This window comes from Mobula hypostoma, chromosome 8, assembly GCF_963921235.1.
Source record: "Mobula hypostoma chromosome 8, sMobHyp1.1, whole genome shotgun sequence".
Lineage (NCBI taxonomy): Eukaryota > Metazoa > Chordata > Chondrichthyes > Myliobatiformes > Myliobatidae > Mobula > Mobula hypostoma.
The window spans coordinates 157,066,091-157,087,628 of NC_086104.1; the positions used below are offsets into that span (position 1 = coordinate 157,066,091).

At 45.6% G+C, this 21,538-nt stretch overlaps 1 protein-coding gene across 1 annotated transcript in view; it reads left to right on the forward strand.

Moving 5' to 3' along the window:
* The window catches only part of LOC134351111 (bone morphogenetic protein 1-like), a 273,809-nt gene that overhangs the window by 167,856 nt on the left and 84,415 nt on the right, over positions 1-21,538 (forward strand). Inside the window, exons 6-7 of the mRNA XM_063057200.1 lie at positions 6,548-6,726; positions 9,189-9,294. Of these exons, the coding sequence (XP_062913270.1) occupies positions 6,548-6,726; positions 9,189-9,294 (285 nt within the window). The remainder of the gene's footprint in view (positions 1-6,547; positions 6,727-9,188; positions 9,295-21,538) is intronic.

Genomic DNA, 21,538 nt, shown 5'->3' on the forward strand with positions numbered 1-21,538 from the left:
TGAATTCTCTCCCCATCTAAATGATAGTCTTCCCATTTATTTCTTTCACCAAAGTGCATGACCATACACTTTCCAACATTGTATTTCATTTGCTACTTCTCTGCCCATTCCTCTAAACTATCTAAGTATCTCTGCAGGCTCTCTGTTTCCTCAACACTACCCACTCTTCCACCTATTTTTGTATCATCGGCAAATTTAGCCACAAATCCATTAATCCCATAGTTTAAATCATTGACATACAGCATAAAAAGCAGCAGTCTCACCACCGATCCTGTGGAACTCCACTGGTAACCAGCAGCCAGCCAGAATAGGGTTCCTTTATTCCCACTCTCTGCTTTCTGCCAATCAACCAATGCTCCACCCATGCTAGTAACTTCCCTGTAATTCCACGGGCTCTTATCTTACTAAGCAGCCTCATGTGTGGCACCTTGTCAAAGGCCTTCTGAAAGTCCAAGTACACCACATCTACTGCATCTCCTTTGTCTACCCTGCTTGTAATTTCCTCAAAAAATTGCAGTAGGTTAGTCAGGCAGGATTTTCCTTTCAGGAAACCATGCTGACTTTGGCCTATCTTGTCACGTGCCTCCAGGTATTCTGTAATATCATCCCTAACAATCAATTCCAACAACTTCCCAACCACTGATGTCAGGCTAACAGGTCTATAGTTTCCTTTCTGCTGCCTCCCACCCTTCTTAAATAGCGGAGTAACATTTGCAATTTTCCAGTCATTCGGTACAATGCCAGGATCTATTGATTCTTGAAAGATCATTGTTAATGCCTCTGCAATCTCTCCAGCTACTTCCTTCAGAACCTAAGGTTGTATTCCATCACATCCAGGAAATTTATCCACTGTCAGACCATTAAGCTTCCTGAGCACCTTCTCAGTTGTAATTTTCACTGCACATTCTTCACTTTGCTAACACTCTCGAATGTCCGGTATACTGCAGATGTCTTCCACTGTGAAGACTGATGCAAAATATGCATTCAGTTTCTCTGCCATCTCTGTGTCTCTCATTACAATATCTCCGGCGTCATTTTCTATTAGTCTTATATCTACCCTCAACTCCCTTTTACTCTTTACATACTTAAAAAAGCTTTTGGTATCTTCTTTGATATTAGTTGCTAGCTTCCTTTTATAATTCATCTTTTCCTTCCTAATGACCTTCTTAGTTTCCTTCTGCAAGTTTTTCAAAGCTCCCCAATCCTTTATCTTCCCACTAGCTCTGGCTTCGTTGTATGCCCTCTCTTTTGCTTTTACTTTGGCTCTGACTTGTCAGCCACGGTAGTGTCCTTCTTCCATTCGAAAATTTCTTCTTATTTGGAATATATCTGTCTTGCACTTCCCTCATTTTTCACAGAATCTCCAGCCATTGCTGCTCTGCTGTCCTTCCTGCTAGTCTCCCTTCCCAGTCAATCTAGCTAGTTCCTCTCTCATGCCATCGTAATTTCCTTTATTCCACCAAAATACCGGCACATTGGAATTATAGTATAGTTTATTGCACCTTTTCTAAGATCAATCTAACCCTCCCCTCCAGCATTGCCCTCCATTTTCCTCTCATCCATGTCCCTATCTAAGAATTTCTTAAATGCCCCAATGCATCTGCCTCTATCACCACCCTTAGCAGGACATTCCGCCAGCCCAGCACTCTCTGCGTAACTACCCCATTTCTAACTCCCGTGCCCCTGACATGCTTTTCTCAAATCTGCTTAAAATTATGGCCAGTTGTATTTCTGACCTGGGAAAAAGTGTCTGACTACACATTCAATCTATGTCTCTTTTCATCTTGTTGTTATTGTTTGCATGATTTGCAATTTTATTCCTCTTTCTCTGCTCATTGGGTGTTGGTCTTTCTTGTTTGATTGGGCTGCCTGTAGGCAAGGTTGTATAATTTATACATACTTTGATGATAAATGAACTGTGAGCTTTAAATGTTATACACTTCTATCCAGTCGCCTCTCATCCTTCGCTCCAAAGAAAGAAGTATTAGCTTGCTCAACCTGTCCTCATAAGACGTGCTCTCTAATCCAGGCAGCATCCTGGTAAATCTCCTCTGTGCCCTCTCTAAAGCTTTCATACCTTTCCTATAATGAGCAAACAGAACTGAATGTAATGTAGTCCAGCTGCGACATTACCTTGCAGCACTTGAACTTAATTTTCATCACTAAGGAAGGCCAATGGACCAAAAGCCTTCTTAACTACTCTTTAACCTGCACAAAACATTTTCCTTTTTCTTGATCGTTAGCTCGCAGTGGAGCATAGGCCATTGAGGACCTCCCATCTCCATTGTCCTCTGTCCTGAGCCAGTTTCTCGAGGGTGGACCAGGAGTGCCCCATTGTCTGATTTCAGCCTCGACGTTTCTCCTCCATGTGTTCTTTGGGCATCCCTTTTTCCCTCTTTCCTTGGCGATTCCACTTTAAGGCCTGCCTGCTGATGGTATTGGTTGGCTTCCTCAAGGTGTGGCCAGTCCTGCTCCATTTCCATTTGCGTATTGGATCTCTGTGGACTCCTGGTTGGTGTTTTCCCCACAGTGTCTGTTTGATTACTCTGTCTGCCCATCTGATGTTTAGGATCCTTCTCAGGCACTGGTTGATGGAAACCTGCAGTTTTTATAGTGTATTCTTTGTTCTTCAGGTTTCTAAATGGAGAGAAACTTCAAAAAAGTGAGGTGCAAAGGGACTTAGGAGTCCTTGTGCAGGATTCCCTGAAACTTCATTTGCAGGTTGAATGAATTAGCACTCATTTCAGCGGACTAGAATATAAAAGCAAGGATGTAATGCTGAGACTTCACAAAGCGCTGGAGAGGCCTCACTTGGAGTATTGCGAGCAGTTTTGGGTCCCTTATCGTAGAAAGGATGTGCTGAAACTGGAGAGAGTTCAAAGGAGGTTCACAAAAATGATTCCAGGTTTGAATGCCTTGTCATATGAAGAGCATTTGATGGTTCTAGGCAACACTCACAACATGCTGGATGGTTTTAGGCCTGTGTGCACCAGAATTCAGAAGAATGAGAGGTGATCTAATTGAAGCCTATCAAATGATGAAAGGCTTGATAGTGGATGTGGAGAGGATGTTTCCTATGGTGGAAGTGTCTAGGACCCGAGGACACAGCCTCGGAATAGAGGGGTGACCTTGTAGGATGGGGATGAGGTGGAATTTCTTTAGCCAGAGAGTGCTAAATCTGTGAAATTTGTTTCTCTAAGTGGCAGAGTTTGATCGATTCTTGATTGGTAAGGACATTACGGGATACGAGGAGAAGGCAGGAGACTAGGGTTGAGAGGAAAATTGGATCAACCATGATGAAAGGGTGGAGCAGACTCGATGGGTCAGGAGGCCTAATTCTGCTCCTATATCCTATGGTCCTATAGTTCCAGAGCCTGCAGTTTACACAGAATTGCAGAGAGCTAAATGTTGGCCTGAATCCTCTCACTTTGCGATTTAACCCAGTAGAGTTGTGGGATCTGCAGCAGTAGTTGTTATACTGGGCTAATGATCAGAGATATTTTCTGATATCTAGAAATGGTCATATCTCAGTGCAGCAGCTGTGGAAATCAGTTAATTACCAAATCCAAATAAATGCAACTGTTAGCATGAGGACCATGACATTTTGGGATTATCAGTGGAAAACAGCTGCTTTAGTACGAGATCCATTGGGGAAGGAAATGAACTGGATGCATCGCCATCTGCTATGGAGGGGCCACTGCACAGGATCGGAAAAAGCTGCAGAGGATTTTAGATTCTGGCCAGCTCTGTCATGGGCATGAGACTCCCCACCATCGAGGGGGTTTTCATAAAGTGATGCCTCAGGAAAGTGCCACCCATCATTGAGGACCCCCACCCCCCAGGACAGGCCCTCCTCTGATGGATTGCTACCATCAGGGCGAGGCACAGGAGCCTGAAGTCAGGCACACACTCAGTAATTCAGGAACAGCTTCTTCTCTTCCGTGTAACAAGCTCTATGGAAAGGAATAAACAGTCAGCGTTTATACCAAATGCCTCAGCCCAAAATGTCGACTGTTTATTTAGTTCCATAGATGCTGCCTGACCAGCTGAGTTCCTCCAGCATTTGGTGTGTGTTGCTCTGGATTTCCAGCGTCGGCAGAATCTCTTGTGTTTATCCTTCTCTCTGGTCAGGATTTTCAATATCTGCAGATTCTCTCGTGATGGAGTCTCTTTTGAAATGTTACCAGGGAGACAGAGAGTAAATTGGATGAAGGAGAAAATTGGAGGGATTTTTATGATGCTATTCTTTGAACTAGATAATTGCAAAAATTGGGCAAAATTGATCAGGCCGCCTGCTGTTTTCCTTCTCTATTGTTACTGCAGTCAGTTGATGAGGGAAGATATGTCACAAGTGGCTGCATCAACCATAGACACGAGATTCTGCTGAAGCTGGAAATCCAGAGCAACACACCCAAAATGCTGGAGAAACTCAGCAGGTCAGGCAGCATCTATAGAGGGGAATAATCAGTCAATATTTTGGGTTAATACCCTCCATCAGGATATACAGTACTGTGCAAAAGTCTTAGACACATAAATATGTAATACTCAGGTTCGGTGGGCTGCGCAGGTCTGGGGAAGACAATCTCTAGCCCTGCCAAATAGTGAGATTGCGGTGTAAACTCACCTGAAACCCCCTGTTTGTATGGATGCTGCGTGATTTGTTACCCCCTGTTGGGGAGAGGAGCAGAGTTAACGACACTGATGGTCTTATCTGAGGTATCATAATAGCCCATTCTTTTTTTTTCTTAGTTTTGTTTAGTTTTCTTTTAGCTGGGTTAAATTTTTTTTTCTTTCGGAGTATAATTTTTTTTCATGATATTTTTATATTTTCACTTTATATTTTCCTATATTATATTTGTACTTCCTGAGATTTTGGGAGGCTCATTATGTGTCAATTGAGCTCATACTTGTATAAACTGATTATAATAATGTAATCCCAATTTCTCTGTATCTATTTTCTGTAATGTTTATGATGCTGAAATTAATAAAAAGATTGAAAAAGAAAAAGATTTGTTACCCTGTTACAACTCAGTACCACAAAATAACAGATAGTACACCATATACAATTAAACGATTTAGCTTTATAATTCTTAATTTGGCTGAAGGGTTAGCAAAGGAAAAGCAAAAAAAGAAAAGGGCCCATTTTAATGAAACAATCTAATGTGCACAAATTGGAGCTCATGGTTTCCCCTTCGCCGATCCACCTTCAATCTCCCTGGCCTTCGTCGGATCATGGCTCCGCTCCGGGTCGAGTCCTACGACTGTTTCTCTCTCCATCTCCCGCCGAACAGAAGACCCAGATCACCCCGGTGTCAGGCATACGGTACGAAAACACACTCCCGTCATTGGATGGCTCACATTCAAAAGCACCCGTTATCTCTAAACATTACCCACTGCTTCTACAGAAGGACCTTTCTCCACTGAAACCTTTCCCAGGGTGTTACAAATATAACCAGGGCACCTAAGACTTTTGCACAGTCCTGTATATTGGTTAAAATAGGAAGGTGGTTGGGAAACAGAAATGAGTATTTAGCTTTGTATTCGCTCAGTGTGTTAAGTGTTAAATGATAACTGAAAAGATATAATATACAGTATTGTGCAAAAGTTTTATCTAGATATATGTGCCTAAGCTTTTTCTGCAGTATTGTGTATAGGACGCGGTCCAGGTGAAGGGTCTCAGCCCGAAACATTGACTATTTGTTCCTCTCCATAGGTACTGACTGACTTGCTGAGTTCCTCCAGCAGATTGTGTGTTGTTCCGGATCAATCATCCATTTTACTCTCTCTTGGTAGATAAGCGACTCACTTGTACACCCCTATCGGTCACTTCTAATCCTCCTTCTCTCTGAAGTGAAAAGCACTGTCTCACTCAACCTATTCTTGTAAGACGTGCTCTTTAATCCAGGCAGGATCCTGGTAAATTTGCTGCGGACACAATGCTTCAAGTTCAAAGTACATTTATTATCGAAGTATGTATATGCTATATAACCTTGAGATTCATTTGCTTCCAGGATGCCACAAGACAAAGAAAGTGAGTCATTCATCACTGCGGCCAATTCAGCAGCCTATTAGATAGAGGCTACAGCCTCAGTTCAGTGGACAGATGAGTAAACCTCGAGGAGCAGTGAACTGAACCGTCCCATCCCTTGCCTCTAGCCCTTGACACCCTGATCTTTTCAGTCTGGCCCAGCGTTTAAGTTGTCCAAGCCTCGGTTGTTCCTTGCTCTCTGTCGAGATCTTTGATATGATCTCGGGCCTGAGCCCCACCTCCTCGATGTGGCCTGCAGAGCCCCGCTGCCTAGATTCAGCTCGTAACTGACCTTTCCAATTCATCTTGGTGCCTAAACTGATAAAACCTTGGGTCCTTCCTCGCTCTCAGGCCCAGGCTCTGCCTGAACTGACTTGCCTTGGTTCTGCTACAACGAATTGCCTTCAGGTCCGCTCCAGCAGTCTCCATACATTGGCTCACCAGGGTCTAGGCAGAGTTTTATAGAGCTGCAACATTACCTCGCTTTAATGAAAACTCTTCCATTCCTTCTGTGTCCAGCTGTTGCTCATATGTTGGCCGAAGAGGAGGAGGACCACAGGCTATCTCCATTGGTAAGAACTGCGATAAATTTGGGATTGTCGTCCATGAACTGGGCCACGTCATTGGATTCTGGCACGAGCACACACGGCCTGACCGAGATGATCATGTCACCATTGTGAGGGAGAACATACAGCCAGGTGAGATTGGCCGGTGTTAGCGAAACCTTCCCACCATTAACTTTCTGTAACTAATTTTCAAGGACTCTATAGCTTATGTTTTCAGTATTCTTTCTCTTCAGTCTTTTACACGTTGTTGTTTGTCAGTCTTTTTTTACGTGCTGTTTTCCATAACTCTGTTGTATTTCTTTATTTTCCCAGTAAATGTCTACAAGAAAATGGATTGCAAGATAGTATATTGTGACATATACGTACCTTGATAATAAATTACTTTGAACTGTGAACTTTAACCAAAGTTTGGCTTTTGTGTTCAGCAAAATCATTGACCATCTCCGCTCCTTTGTTGTAATAATTCCTTTCTCTGGGTCTCTGAGGTCAGAACTAAAACCATGTTTGAGCTTGTTTTATGAAATAATTTAGCTGCTGAGTAAACTTGTGGCACTTAAGTTATTGATATTTTAGAGCAGTGGGTCCCAACCTGCCCCTTCAGTTAATGGTAGGGGGTCTATGGAATAAAAAGCATTGGAAACCCCTGTTTTAGATTCTCTCTCTCTCTCACTTTCATTCATTTGCTCGTTGGAAGCATTTGTTAAACTTGATCATTGCAAGCCGTTGGAAGTTTCAACTTCAAACTACACACATCAAAGTTGCTGGTGAACGCAGCAGGCCAAGCAGCATCTATAGGAAGAGGTGCAGTCGACGTTTCAGGCCGAGACCCTTCGTCAGGACGGACTTCAACTTCAAACTTTTTTGGATGAATAAAATTCAAAGTCATCTCTTCATGAAATATAGGAATCACCAGTTATGAGCAAGCCACGTCCCATCTAGTTTGCCACCTCACTTCCTGATGGGGTTGCATTAGTCAATTATCATGGAGATGCCTCAGTAATGATAGCAATAAGTCAGCCTAAAAACAACGTGAGAAAATCTCCTTGGGAAATCTCCCTGCTGTCTCAGTGGTTAGAGAGCGACACAGTCTGGTTTTGTTAATATTCCCGTTATGTGTAATCACTGATGTGTCATAATCTCACCTTAGTCTTAAGCATATTAAAAAAGTTAGAACCACAAAGAGCTTCTCTCTTTGCTTCATGGTTGGCCTATATACCCACACTTACACACACCTGGCTCTTCAGCCCTTGGGGCCAAAGAATTAATACGTCTTAGGAACAGGCCTTCGGCCAGCCAAAGTAAATTTATGATCAAATAATATATTTACTTTGAGTAAATTTTATTAGTATTTGATAATTCACCACCTATCTAGACCTATTTGTCAGCAATTTGGCTCATATCCCTCTAAACCAGGGGCCCCGAACTTTTTTATCCCATGGACCCACTACCATTAACTGAGGGGTCTGTGGACCCCAAGTTGGGAACCTGTGTCCTAAACCCTTCCTTTCCGTGTAGTTGCTGTCCGTGCATCACTGGCGTTTAGGGCACCATGTAGGCCTGTCTGTCCTTGGCCATCTTGGTCTTGGTCTTAGTGGTGTTCAGGGTTTCCTTCATCGCGTGAGAAGTTTTCTCTTGGTTTTCACTACTTTCAGTCATGCAAGTCTTAGATAGAGCCTCAGGAATACCATCACACTCAGATGTAAAAAGATACTTCACTGATGTTTCCATAACAGCTTTGTTTGACCAGTCAGGATTGTTAGTCCTGAGCTGAATCCCCGAACCTGGAGGACCGGTGATCCACTCTTAGTCTACCCTCTAACCTCTGACTTGTTTGGGATGGGTGACCCTACCAAGAGCCAAGGCCCAAAGCCCTGACTCCAGCCAACATAGCTGTCCGGGTCACTGAGGCACGCAAGCCTCCAATCCCTATGACAAGGTTGTGGTCCTCTTGGAGGCTTCCTTCCATGCACTTATCTAGTTGTCTTTTGAGTGATGTTATTGTGCCTGCCTCACCCACTTTCTCTGTCAGCTTATTCCATCTTTGCACCACAAAGCTGCCCCTCAAGTTCCTTTTCAATCTTCCACCTCTCACCGTAAACCTATACCATCTAGTTTATAGTCCCCCCTCTCTGGGAAAATGACTGTGTGCGTTCACCCTATCCGTATCCATCATGACTTTATACACCTCTGTAGGTCGTCCCTCATTCTCTTATGTCCTGATGAGTAAAGTCCTAGCCTATCCAACCTCTCCCAATAATTCAGTCCCTTGAATTCTGGCAGCATCCTTGTAAATCTTCTCTGCACTCTTTCCTGTTTAGTGATGCCTTTCCTATAACAGAGTGACCAAAACTATACACAATATTCCAAAGTGTAGTTGCACCAGTGTCTTGTAGACAACATAATGTCCCAAATCCTGTACTCGGCACCCTGAATGAGGAAGGCCCACATGTCAATTGTTCAAACTGCCACCGCACAGCCTCCACCGCCGTATGTACAATCTTCTTTGAAAGCCCAGTCTCAAGTGCTTCCCACTGTATAACACCTGTGTTTTTTTTCCCTCTCTCTATTGGGGCACTCACCAAAACGCTTTGCAGGGCAAGAGTACAACTTTCTAAAGATGGAACCGGAAGAAGTGGACTCACTCGGTGAAACGTATGACTTTGACAGCATCATGCACTATGCCAGGAACACGTTCTCAAGGTTTGAAACAAGTCTCTGACCCTCCTGTTACCCTTGTATTAACCAGCAAGTCTTTGTCTTCCTTGCATTCATGTTTTCCTTTTGTGACAGGCTCTAAGATCTGATATGACTTTAGTCTTTAGCCAGTGATAGTTCAACATTGAGGTCTGTGAAGAGGGTCACACTGACTTTGCTTCTGACTGGCTTGTAGCTGTAATGGTGGCTGGAGGCATTAGTACGAGGTGTGACAATTTACAATGACCAGTTAATCTACTAACTGGTGTGCCTTTGGACTGTGGGAGGAAACGTGTGGTAGGATCATGAGGAGAATGTACAAACTCCTTACAGACAGCGGTGGGAATTGAACCTGGGTCGCTGGTACTGTAAAGAGTTGTGCTAACCACTATGCTAACGTACTGCCCTGACTGCGAGCTGCCCCCAGGTTGTGTTGGATATTAATGCAAACGATGTATTTCACTGTACGTTTCCATGCACATGTGATAAATAAATCTGAATCTAACTCCCTGGACAAGATAGCAAAGGTCAGGGTGTCGGGGCTGGGGGCGAGGGGCGAGGGATAGGTTGGTTCAGCTCACTGCTCTGTGCGGTTTATTCGTCTCTCCGCTGAACTGAGGCTGTGGCCTGCAACTAACGGGCTCCTGGATCGGCTGCAGTGATGACTGGCTTTGTGGCTGTGGACTGACTTTCGGGAACTTCGGTTCTGAATGTTGTTCACTTACTTTTATTGTTCGCATGGTTTTGTTTCTTTTCTGCACATTGGGTGCTGAATGGTCTCCTTTTTAATGGGCTCTATTGGGTTTCTTTTGTTTTGTAAAGAGACGAATCTCAAGGTTGTGTATCGTATAAATACTTCGGTGACGTCCTTTGGGCTTTGAATTAACATAAGGTTGGTGTAAATGGAGGGCTGAAGGTTGGCATGGATTCGATGGTCAGAAGAGCCTGTTCCAGTACTGTCTTCCTCTGTAATTCTCTGAAGGTTGGCTGAGTTCCATGATGTTGCCATTAATCGCAATCATAAGATCTATTCAGTACACTGATTGGGATGCGTTTGTTCTCTGCCTACTGTGTTACTTAGCTCCTCTGCTGGCTCCCAACGTGCATCAGGTTGGACAATCGATTCTGAGCTTGCAGTGACAAGGGAGGCGACTCGGAAAACAATCAAAGCAACCTTACTGTGGATTCTAATGGAGCGAGCATCTTGAGAGCCAGGCAGTTTATTAGCACCTGGAAATTTATTACCTTTTTGAATTCACACGAGGATGTTGACCAGCACTTACGAAGCACGGGGTCACATCGATTACCCCTCATCAGTCGTGAGTGATTACTCAAGCATTGCAGGTGTGGGATTTTTTTTGTGTGTGTGTGCACTTTCGACTGTAAGTGCCAAAACGCAATTGAACAGCATCTCTGATAACATCAAAAGGGGAACAAAGCATACCCCAGAGAACTGTAAACACTTTTCACATCCCTGCTGTACCCTCCCATGGAGACCATTTGTCAGTACATGGCTGTGCTCACCCCTGGCGCCTAATACACTCCCAGAGATTTAGGTGAATTCAGGATCCATAGTGCAAGCACATTGTAGTTTGTCAGCAGGCACCCTATGTTATCATTTTATGACCATCTTTGACTGATTAAAGAGTATTGAACGATTGTTTGTGTGCTGATAGCAATTATTGAATGCTGTTATCAAAACGTCTCTCACCATCTTTTCATCGTCCTCTGTTAACTGGCTGGGGTCAGTTTCGTCTTGAATTTGCTGACGATACAACCGTTGTTGGCAGAATTTTAGATGGCGATGAGAGGATGTACAGGTGTGAAATATGTCAGCTAGTTTAGAGGTGAGAACAAAGAACTGATTGTGGACTTCAGAAAGGGGAAGACGTGGGAACATAGACTAGTTCTCATAGAGGGATCCAAAGTGGAAAGATTGACCAATTTCAAATTCCTCGGTGCCAGTATATCTGATGATCAAACTCGAATCCAACATATTGATGCAGCTACAAAGAAGGCATTTCAGGGGCAAAGAAGGCATTTCATTAGGAATTTGAGGAGAATTGGTGTGTCATTTAAAACACTTACAAATTTCTACAGATATATTGTGGAGAGCATTCTGACTGGCTGCATCACTGTTTGGTATGGGGGTGTGTGGCTACTGCACAGGATCAAAATAAATTGCACAGAACTGTAAAATAAGTCAGCTTCATTCTGGACACTGGTCTCCATAATAACCGGGAAATCTTCAAGGAATGATGCCTCAAAAAGGCGGCATCCATCATTAAGGACCCTCATTTCCCAGGACATGCCGGCTGGTGGTGTAGGGGCAGAAGGTCCCGAGTTCAAATCCAGCCAGCTCCCCCGGCACGCTTTCCATCCGTGCTGGGTTGAGCATCGAGCTAGCAACTCGACCTCGTAAAAAAGAAATTGCCTGCTACAGAAACATCAACAGCAAAAAGTTGATGGCCTGTGCTCTCTCATGAGTTGAAAGGCAATTTCTCATCTCCCAGTCATTGAAAGTGGGCATGCAGGTACAGCAGGCGGTATGCTGGCATTCATAGCAAGAGGATCCGAGTACAGGAGCAGGGAGGTACCACTGCAGTTGTACAAGGCCTTGGCGCGACCACACCTGGAGTATTGTGTGCAGTTTTGGTCCCCTAATCTGAGGAAGGACATTCTTGCCATAGAGGGAGTACAAAGAAGGTTCACCAGATTGATTCCTGGGATGGCAGGACTTTCATATGATGAAAGACTGGATGAACTAGGCTTGTACTCGTTGGAATTTAGAAGATTGAGGGGGGATCTTATTGAAACGTATAAAATCCTAAAGGGATTGGACAGGCTAGATGCAGGAAGATTGTTCCCGATGTCGGGGAAGTCCAGAATGAGGGGTCACAGTTTGAGGATAAAGGGGAAGCCTTTTAGGACCGAGATGAGGAAAAACTTCTTCACACAGAGAGTGGTGAATCTGTGGAATTCTCTGCCACAGGAAACAGTTGAGGCCAGTTCATTGGCTATATTTAAGAGGGAGTTAGATATGGCCCTTGTGGCTAAAGGGATCGGGGGTATGGAGAGAAGGCAGGTACAGAGGTCTGAGTTGGATGATCAGCCATGATCATACTGTCATAAGGTGGTGGCTTGGAACGGACCCAAGTGCAAGACACAGACACTCAAGTACTAAGGACAAGACTAGAATACAGTGTGAGGGCAAGGACATGGACACAAAAACTGGGAACCCAGAACAGGACTGGACAAGAGCGCTAGGAGCCTGGGCTTGGACTCCGAGCCAGAGACTGGACAAGGACCCAGTACCTGGGTCTTGCCTCTGGCTCGGACCCCAGAACTAGGCAAGGATGAGGCTTGGCTGGCAGGCAGGATGAGGCTGGAGTCTTAAGGCTTAAGGCGAGGCTTGGCAGGAGGCAGGAGTCTTCAGGCCTGAGGCTAGGCAGGAGGCTGGAGTCTTCAGGCTTGAGGCTAGAGACGAGAGACGAGGCTTGGCTGGAAGCCAGAGGCTAGAGGCTTGGCTTCAGACAAGGCAAGGCAGGGCTTGGTACTCCTGGGCAGGGCGCGGTACTCCTGGGCAGGGCGCGGATCACCACCCGACAGAGGCAAGGGACAGGAAGGGACAGAACCAACCGCAGGTAACGGCAAGACAGCCTGGCTTACCAGACAGAGGCAAGGGACAGGAAGGGACAGAACCAACCAGAGGTAATGGCAAGACGGCCTGGCTTACCTGGGCGGAGGCAAGGGACAGGAAGGGAGCTAGGTACAGGGTGGCTCCAGGACAAGACTGCAGGCGAGACGAGGCGAGAGTTACCAGCAAGATAAGGCAAGGCTTCAGGCGAGGAAACAGAATGCAAAGGAAGGGATACAAGGAGTAAGGACAAGAACAATCCAGCACCCATGCCCTGGATCTGAAGGTATTTATGCAGCCAGCCCCAACTAGCATCAGCTGCCTTAATTAGAGCTCAACAAGAACAGATGGATCGGACCGTGAACTGGAATACAGACTTCACGGACCGGACCATGACTGTACCCCACCCCCACCAAAGCCTCCTGGCGACCAAACAGGGTATCCAGACTGTGGACGACCCGGGCGGGTGGGAGGGTATTTAACAGAAAGGAACCCCGGGTGGCAAGAGGAAAATAACAGTGTCTGTGTCGCTGGGTCCATGGGTGGCTGGATTGTTCTGTCATAAGAAGGTGGCTGGGAACGGACCCAAGTGCAAGACACAGACACTGAAGGACTAGGGACAGGACTAGGATACACGGTGAGGGCAAGGACATGGACATGGACATGGACATGAAAACCAGGAACCCGGAACAGGACCGGACAAGAGAGCTAGGAGCCCGGGCTTGGACTCCGAGCCAGAGACTGGACAAGGACCCAGTACCTGGGTCTTGCCTCTGGCTCGGACCCCAGAACTAGGCAAGGATGAGGCTTGGCTGGCAGGCAGGATGAGGCTGGAGTCTTAGAGACTTGAGGTGAAGCTTGGCAGGAGGCAGGAGACTTGAGTCTTCAGGCTTGAGGCTAGAGACTTGAGGCGAGGCTGGAGGCTACTCCTGGGCAGGGCGCGGATCACCACCCGACAGAGGCAAGGGACAGGAAGGGACAGAACCAACCGCAGGTAACGGCAAGACAGCCTGGCTTACCCGACAGAGGCAAGGGTTAGGAAGGGACAGAACCAACCGTATGTAATGGCAAGACGGCCTGGCTTACCTGGGCAGAGGCAAGGGACAGGAAGGGTGCTAAGTACAGGGTGGCTCCAGGGCAAGACTGCAGGCGAGACGAGGTGAGAGTTACCAGCAAGACGAGGCAATGCTTCAGGCAATGCAAGGTGAGACGAGAACTTCAGGTGAGGCGAGAGTTACCAGCAAGACAAGGCAAGGCTTCTGGCAAAGCAAGGCAAGACGAGACCTTTAGGTGAGGCGAGAGTTACCGGAAAGACAAGGCAGAGCTTCAGGCGAGGAAACAGAGGGCAAAGGAAGGGATACAAGGAGTAAGGACAAGAACAATCCAGCACCCATGCCCTGGTCTCTGAAGGTATTTATGCAGCCAGCCCCAACGAGCATCAGCTGCCTCAATTAGAGCTCAACAAGAACTGAACCAGGGTAGACAGGAAAACCTGGAGCAAGGGTCGATGGACCGGACCGTGAACCAGAATACGGACTTCACGGACCGGACCATGACACATACTGAATGGCAGTGCAGGCTCAAAGGGCCGAATGGCCTACTCCTGCACCTATTTTCTATTTTTCTATGTTTCTATGTTTCAAGGACATGCCCTCTTTTCATTGCTACCATCAGGGAGAAAATACAGAAGCCTGAAGACACACACTCAATGATTCAGGAACAGCTTCTTCCCCTCTGCCCTCTGATTGAACCTATGAACACTTTCTCACTACTTTTTTAATTTCTGTTTTTGCACTACATAGTCAATTTAACTATTTTATATATGCTGCGGAGGCCTCAGTCGGTCAGAATTGACCATGCATATTTCATCCTAGCTGTCTAGATACACAAGCCTGGGCAGTATGATATGGAGAGCGAGCTGTTGCCCATGTGGCAAGCTCCCCTTCTCCACACAACTGGTGAACCCAGAGGAATGGCAGAGACCGATACAATTTGGTACCAGCAGCATTGTAGGAGTTGCCTGGGACTCCCTTAGGGACTCCAGCTCCGGATTTTCCCTTGTGGTTTACTCCCGAAGCCTTCCCCATGAGTGGGCAGCAGAGATTCCAGGTCAGAATTTTACTTCCCCTAGATGAGCTGCCAAGCACAGCTGACGAGCCCCATCTGCCTGGAGTGACTGGTGTTAAGGTGTCAGTAACCCGCCTTTACCCCTCCTTCTGTCAGTAGAAACCGTTCTGCTGGGCTTAGCAGCTAAGACACATGTGAAGGCCAGGAGCTGGACTTGGTTGTCAGAGGCTAATTGAGGAGCACACCTTTGGGAGCATTTGGCAGGTAGTAGGAGCTTGTCCCCATTATCACCCTGACTATAACAACCTTAAGGAACCATTTTATATATTTATATATGTAATTCACATTTTTTTCCTATAATTGTTATGTATTGCATTGTACTGCTGTCACTAAATTAACAAATTTCATGACATATGCTGGTGATATTAAACCTGATTCTAATTCTGATTGCTTGCGTGCTGATGGCCGATATTGAATACTGTTATTGAAATCTCTCTCACCATCTATTCATTTTTTACTGCTTACTGGCTGACGCCAGAGTAATTCTCTTACATCGAAAAGAGAGTTTATTGTCATGCGCACAAGTCCATTTGTGCACAGGTGCAATGAAAAATTCACTTGTAGCAGCATCACAGGCTCAGAACATCAGATAAACAGCATTCACAAGAAAAACGTCAGTTTATCGTAAATCATAGGCTATTTTTACAAGAAAACACAATTAGAACAAAAGAAGAGCCCAGTCTCACTCAAGCTGAGGGGGAGAAAACGTGCAAGTATTTACTTGGTCTGTACTCAGCTCTGACAATCAGAGCTATATTCAACATTGCAAGTGCAGTCTGACCAACGTCCAACTGGAACATGACACCATAAGTTTATGCTTAATGCCTTGGCCCATGAGAGCAAGCATGCCAAATGCACTTTTACTATCTAATCCACTCTCTCTTAAATTCATCTGTTTCTCTGCATGGGGAATAATTACTGCAGCTGACAGATACTCTGGATTAGCATTGGGTCTAGGTCAGGGTCTTCTGACACTGAGATGATGAATGACTTTCAGATCAGAATCAGGTTTGTTTTGACTGGTTGTGTTGTGAAACTTGTTGTTTTGCCCCAACAGTACAGAGCAAAACATAAAACTTACTCTAAAGACTATATAAGACTTAAATTACCATAAGAATATATAAAAGTAAATAAATAATGCAAAAAAGACCAAAATAGTGAGGTAGTTGTCATAGTCAGTTCAGAAATCTGATGGCGGAGGGAAGGAAACTGTTGCTAAAATGTTGAGTGTGTCTTCAGGCTCCTGTACCTCCTCCCTGATGGTAGCAGTGAGAAGAGGGCACGTCCTGGATGCGGCGGGGGGAGGAATCCTTAACAATGGACATTTCCTTCTTGAGGCATTGCCGTTTCAAAATATCCTCGATGGTGGGCAGGCTAGTGCCCATGATGGGGTTGGCTGAGTTTACAACTTCCTGCAGCTTTTTCCGACCCCTGTGCAGGGCCCCTCGGCACCAGATGGAGATGGAACTGTACATCTGTAGAAATTTGTGAGTGTTTGGTGACATACCACATCTCCTCAAACTCCTGATGAAATGCTGGGACCAGGATAGATCCTCAGACAAGCTGGCACCCAGGAACTTGAAGCTGCTTATGCTTTCTACTGCTGATCCCTCGATGAAGGACGACTGTCTTCAGATTCACATTCACATTCATTTATTTGACACATGTACATTGAAACACACAGTGAAGTGCATCGTTTGCGTTAACAACCAACACACTCGAGGATGTTCTGGGGGCACCACACATTCCGGTGCCAACACAGCATAACATTGTTCTACAGAACAACACAGAACACAACAAGCATCAAAACAACAGTAAAACAAGTCCCATTCCTCCCTCCCACCCATCCGTGCACACCTACTGTCCTCCAAGCCCATGTCAGGCCTCTTCATTCTCCAGCTTCCGGTGGATTGTGGATTTGCAGACACTAGGCCATGACTCCCCCAGTGACTCACATAGATTCACCATTGGGCTTTGACTCCTGGATCTCCGATTGACCTTCCAGTTTCAACCTGATTGACCTAGGGTTTTCATCTCTGACGTCTCCAGATCAGGGGACACATTTAGAAGAATCCTAACCATCAGCCAAACCTGGGCTGAGATCCAGCCCATCTGCCTCATGCTTCTGGGACGTTTCTATGTTATAGCAGTTGTCATTTCTCTGTCCTTCCAATATAATGGTCATTATGTGCCGTGTCATATGACATCATCATTCTGTGCTGTGTCATATGACATCATAATTATGTGCTGTGTCATATGACATCATCATTATGTGCCGTGTCATATGATGTGGCGGACAAGATCCCGTGGCCATGACTGTTCTTAAAAATTTTTTCTACAGAAGAGGTTTGCCATTACCTTCTTCCTTGCAGTGTCTTTATTCCTTCCCTCCGCTAGCCTGCAGGTCACCCTTGGGCAAGGAGTAGCACCTGTTTAGCCCCCAGTCAGGGTCACCTGAAGCCATGGGAGCAAGTGGTGGATGGCCATATGAGCAGCTGGTACAGATCACAAGTCCTGATTATGTGACCACTGACGCCAGGCAGACAATCTCTGAAGAGTATTGATAATGGCTGGGGTCACCCGTCTAGTAAAGACACTGCCCAGAAGAAGACAATGACAAACCAGTTCTCTAGAAAAATTTGCTAAGAACAATCACGGTCATGGAAAGAGCATGATTGCCCACGTCATTCGACACAGCACATAATTAATGAATGAATACTAAATTATGAGGGGTGTAGATAGGATTAATGCTTTTTCCACTGAGGTTGTGTGAGACTAAAGCTAGAAGTCATAGGTTAAGTTTGAAAAGTGAAAATTTAGGGGGAACTTCAGAGGGAACTTCTTCACTCGAGGGTGGAAGTGGTGAATGGGGTTCAATTTCAACTTTTAAGAGGTTTGGGTAAGTACATGGATGGGAGGGATATGGAGGACGAAGGTCAGGTGCAGGTCGATGGACTAGTAGAATAACAATTCAGCATGAACTAAATGGGCTGAAGGGTCTGGTTCTGTGTTGCAGTGCACTGTGACTTTATCAATTGATGTCTTATATTCCTTGTTTCTTGCTTGTTTTTACCGTTTGCCGATTTGTCAACGTTGGGAGATTATGTGGAACGGGTTCCATAGTTTTCTTTGTATTGTTGTTGTCTGTGGGAAGACAAATCTCAGGGTTGTACACTGCATACATACTTTGAGAATAAATGTACCTTAAATCTTTACTCTGCTTCTTCCCTCTTGACTATGTTGAAATAGTCGTTCATCCTCTGGAATTTTTTAAATCGAGGAATTCGCCTTCCTTTGCAGATTTCTATTTCCACACCAGTAAAATTTAAACTTTTGATCACCTTAACTATTTTCTTCAGACAGCAGTGAGGCTGGTCCCTCACTCTGGGCCTTGGGACTTTGCTGACATTTTTACCACACTGACATTTGAACAAACGAACACTCGGGCTCCTTTGTAGAACACTTTGAGTCTGTATTTACATACACAATCCCTCCCCTGGGCTCAATTCTCACCTCTCTGCCATCTTGCCTCTGCAGTTAAATAGTACGTATCAACACATGTTATGCACAGTTTTGGAAAGGCATATTGAACATAAAATAGATGAAGCAATTTGGAACATGATATCTCCAATGAGCTTTTGGTTAACGTTCTTCCTTGAGGGGTGTAGGAACCATATATCTATTTTCTGTCCATATTGTATTTTGTGTTGCATGTTTATTATGGGTTACACTAATTTGTCAAGCAGGTTGGGGTGTGGTAGATGCAAATGAATACAATCACGTGTTCGCCCTTTGTGCCACGATGTTCCCTTGAATCTACTGCAAGATCAGTTTAACCCTTCCCTCCCACATTGTCCTCCAGTTTTCTATCATCCATAAGCCTATCTAACAATCTCTTAAATGTCCCTACTGTACCTGCCTCTGCCAGCACCCCAGCGACGTGGTTTCATGCACCCACCACTCTCTGTATAAAATGCCTTCCACTGATAACCACCCCCATTCTTTCCTCCAAACACCTTAAATTAGGTGAGATTAGTTTAATTTGATCAGATGGCCTGGGCTGTACTGCCCCGTGTTCTGTGTTTGGACTGTAAGTGATGATCAGATTGTGTCTGGGCAAATTTCTATATTGTGCCTGTAGCAATTTGGCCACAGTGAAATAAATGTACCCGATAGTCGGTTCTGGATGTTGAGCCTTTGGTACTACTGTTGGATTGTTGTTGGGTCCCGGAGCCTCATCTTTATCTACATTTTGGTGGTGCGTTTTTGGGCTGATTGAGTGATCTGGCGCTTTGCTGTTGCGATGGGAATTTAACAGGGTTATGCACTAAGCATGCGGCCTCGAGGCCAAGAAGTCTGGAGACGGGGTTCAAGCCCACGATTGACTCCATTTCTTGCCAATCTCGCCGATTCAAGCATTGAGAAAGATTGAAAATGATGGAGGACGAGGGCGGAAGGCTTGCAGGTTTTCAGTGCCGTCTACCTGCACATGTGTCCAGTCTCTTGTCTCTCGCCTGCTGGTCCCTGCATCAAATGGTCTCTCTCGCTCTCCCTCTCACTCTCCCTCTCACTCAACGTTGCCAGAGTACTGGGTCTTGGGCAAGATTTAATTGATAAGGTTTGTGGATTGGACTCTGTAGGTCATGTTGTATTAGTCTCTAGTTGCTTCTTTTTTTGTTGCTATTTTTGGGCGTTTTTGATCGGGGTGGACTGACCCAGCAGCGTAAAGTTACTTACGACACAACACTAGATTGAAGTGAACTGAGCCAAACTGAATATGCCTGGGCTCTTTCAAAAACGTTGTAGGTTAACGTTCTGTATTCTGTATTTTTCACTCATTTCTTAGTCGTTTGTGCAATTTGTTTACTTTCTTGTTGGGGGTTCGAACTTCGTCTTTGAACAGGCCCCGTGGTTTTCTTTGTTTTGTGGCTGTCTGTGGGAAGATGAATCAGAGTGTTGTATACTGCATAAATACTTCGATAATAAATGTACTTTGAATCTTGATTTTTTTGCTGTCAGCTGCTTGATAGATGGCATGTAGTGTGAATGAAGCTGGCTGAAGACTGGCTTCTGTGAGAGTGGGAATTTCCAGAGGGAGCTGAGATGGATCTTCCCCTTAGAAGTTATGGCTGAATGTTGTTGCAAATGTTTCAGCCTTGCATTCTGCTTTCTGGCAGAGCTGCAGAGGGATGCAAACTCATCCAGCTCTATCACGAGTACAAGCCACCTCACCATCTTCAAAAGCCAATGCCTTAAGAGGATGGCATCCATCATTAAGGACCCTCCTGTCTAACTGCCTCTTAAAAGTTGCTCTGGTACCTGTATCCAGCACCCCGTCAGCAAGTTCCGGGCACCCACCTCTCCCGGTGCATAACACTAGACAACAAAAATTTTGCTTCCTGAATACTTTTGGGAATGCTTTTTCTGATGGGCCAGTCAACAGCAGGAGCAGGCCACAGCCACGAGGTTTCTCGCAGGTTGGAGACGCTTGTTTAAAAGTACAGAAGGGGCAGGCGGGGCGGCCGTGGTTGGGAGTAGGCCCGTGGTGAGAGTTGGAGTGTCAGGCTTCGGCTCGACAGAGGCGTGGGCTCTGGGTAAGCTTCTGTTAAGGTTCTATTTATTTTTCTCTCTTACTGTATCTGGTGTAGTAAGTGGTTGTTGTGTGTTCTTCATGATGGACGTTGGGGTCCTTGGAGACCCAGAGTCTCAGGGAACTACATCTGCATGAAGTGCATCCGGCTGCAGCTCCTTGAAGGCCGTGTTAGGGATCTGGAGCAGCAGCTGGATGACCTTCGGCTTGTACGGGAGAGTGAGGAGATAATCGATCAGAGTTACAGGGAAGGAGTCGCCCCGAAGTTGCAGGAGGCGAGTAGCTGGGTGACTGTCAGGGGAAATGGAAATGGGAAAGGGCAGTTAGCACAGAGCACCCCTGTGGCCATTCCCCTCAATAATATGTATACCGCTTTGGATACTGTTGTGGAGGATGACATCCTAAGGGAATGCCACAGAGACTGGGTTACTGGCATTGAGCATGGGTCCATTGAGAAGGAAAACAGGGAGAAATAGTAACAGGGGACTCAATAGTCAAGGGAACAGACAGGACATTCTGTGGATGTGAATGGGACACCCGAATGCTATGTTGTCTCCCTGGTGCCAGGGTCAGGGATGTCTCAGATCATGTTCTTAGCATTTTGGAGAGGGAGGGAGAGCAGCCAGATGTCTTGGTACATATTGGTACCAATGACACAGGAAGGAAAAGCAAAGAGGTCCGGCAAAGAGAATTTGGAGATCTGGGTAGAAGGCTGAGAAAGAGGACCTCAGGGTGTAGTAATTTCTGGATTGTTGCCTGTGCCACGCACCAGTGAGGATAGAAACAGGATGATTTGGCAGATTAATATGTGACTGAGAAGCTGGTGCAGGGGGCAGGGTTCTTGGATCATTGGGATCTCTTCTGGGGGAGGTAGGACTGGTTCAAAGTGATGGGTT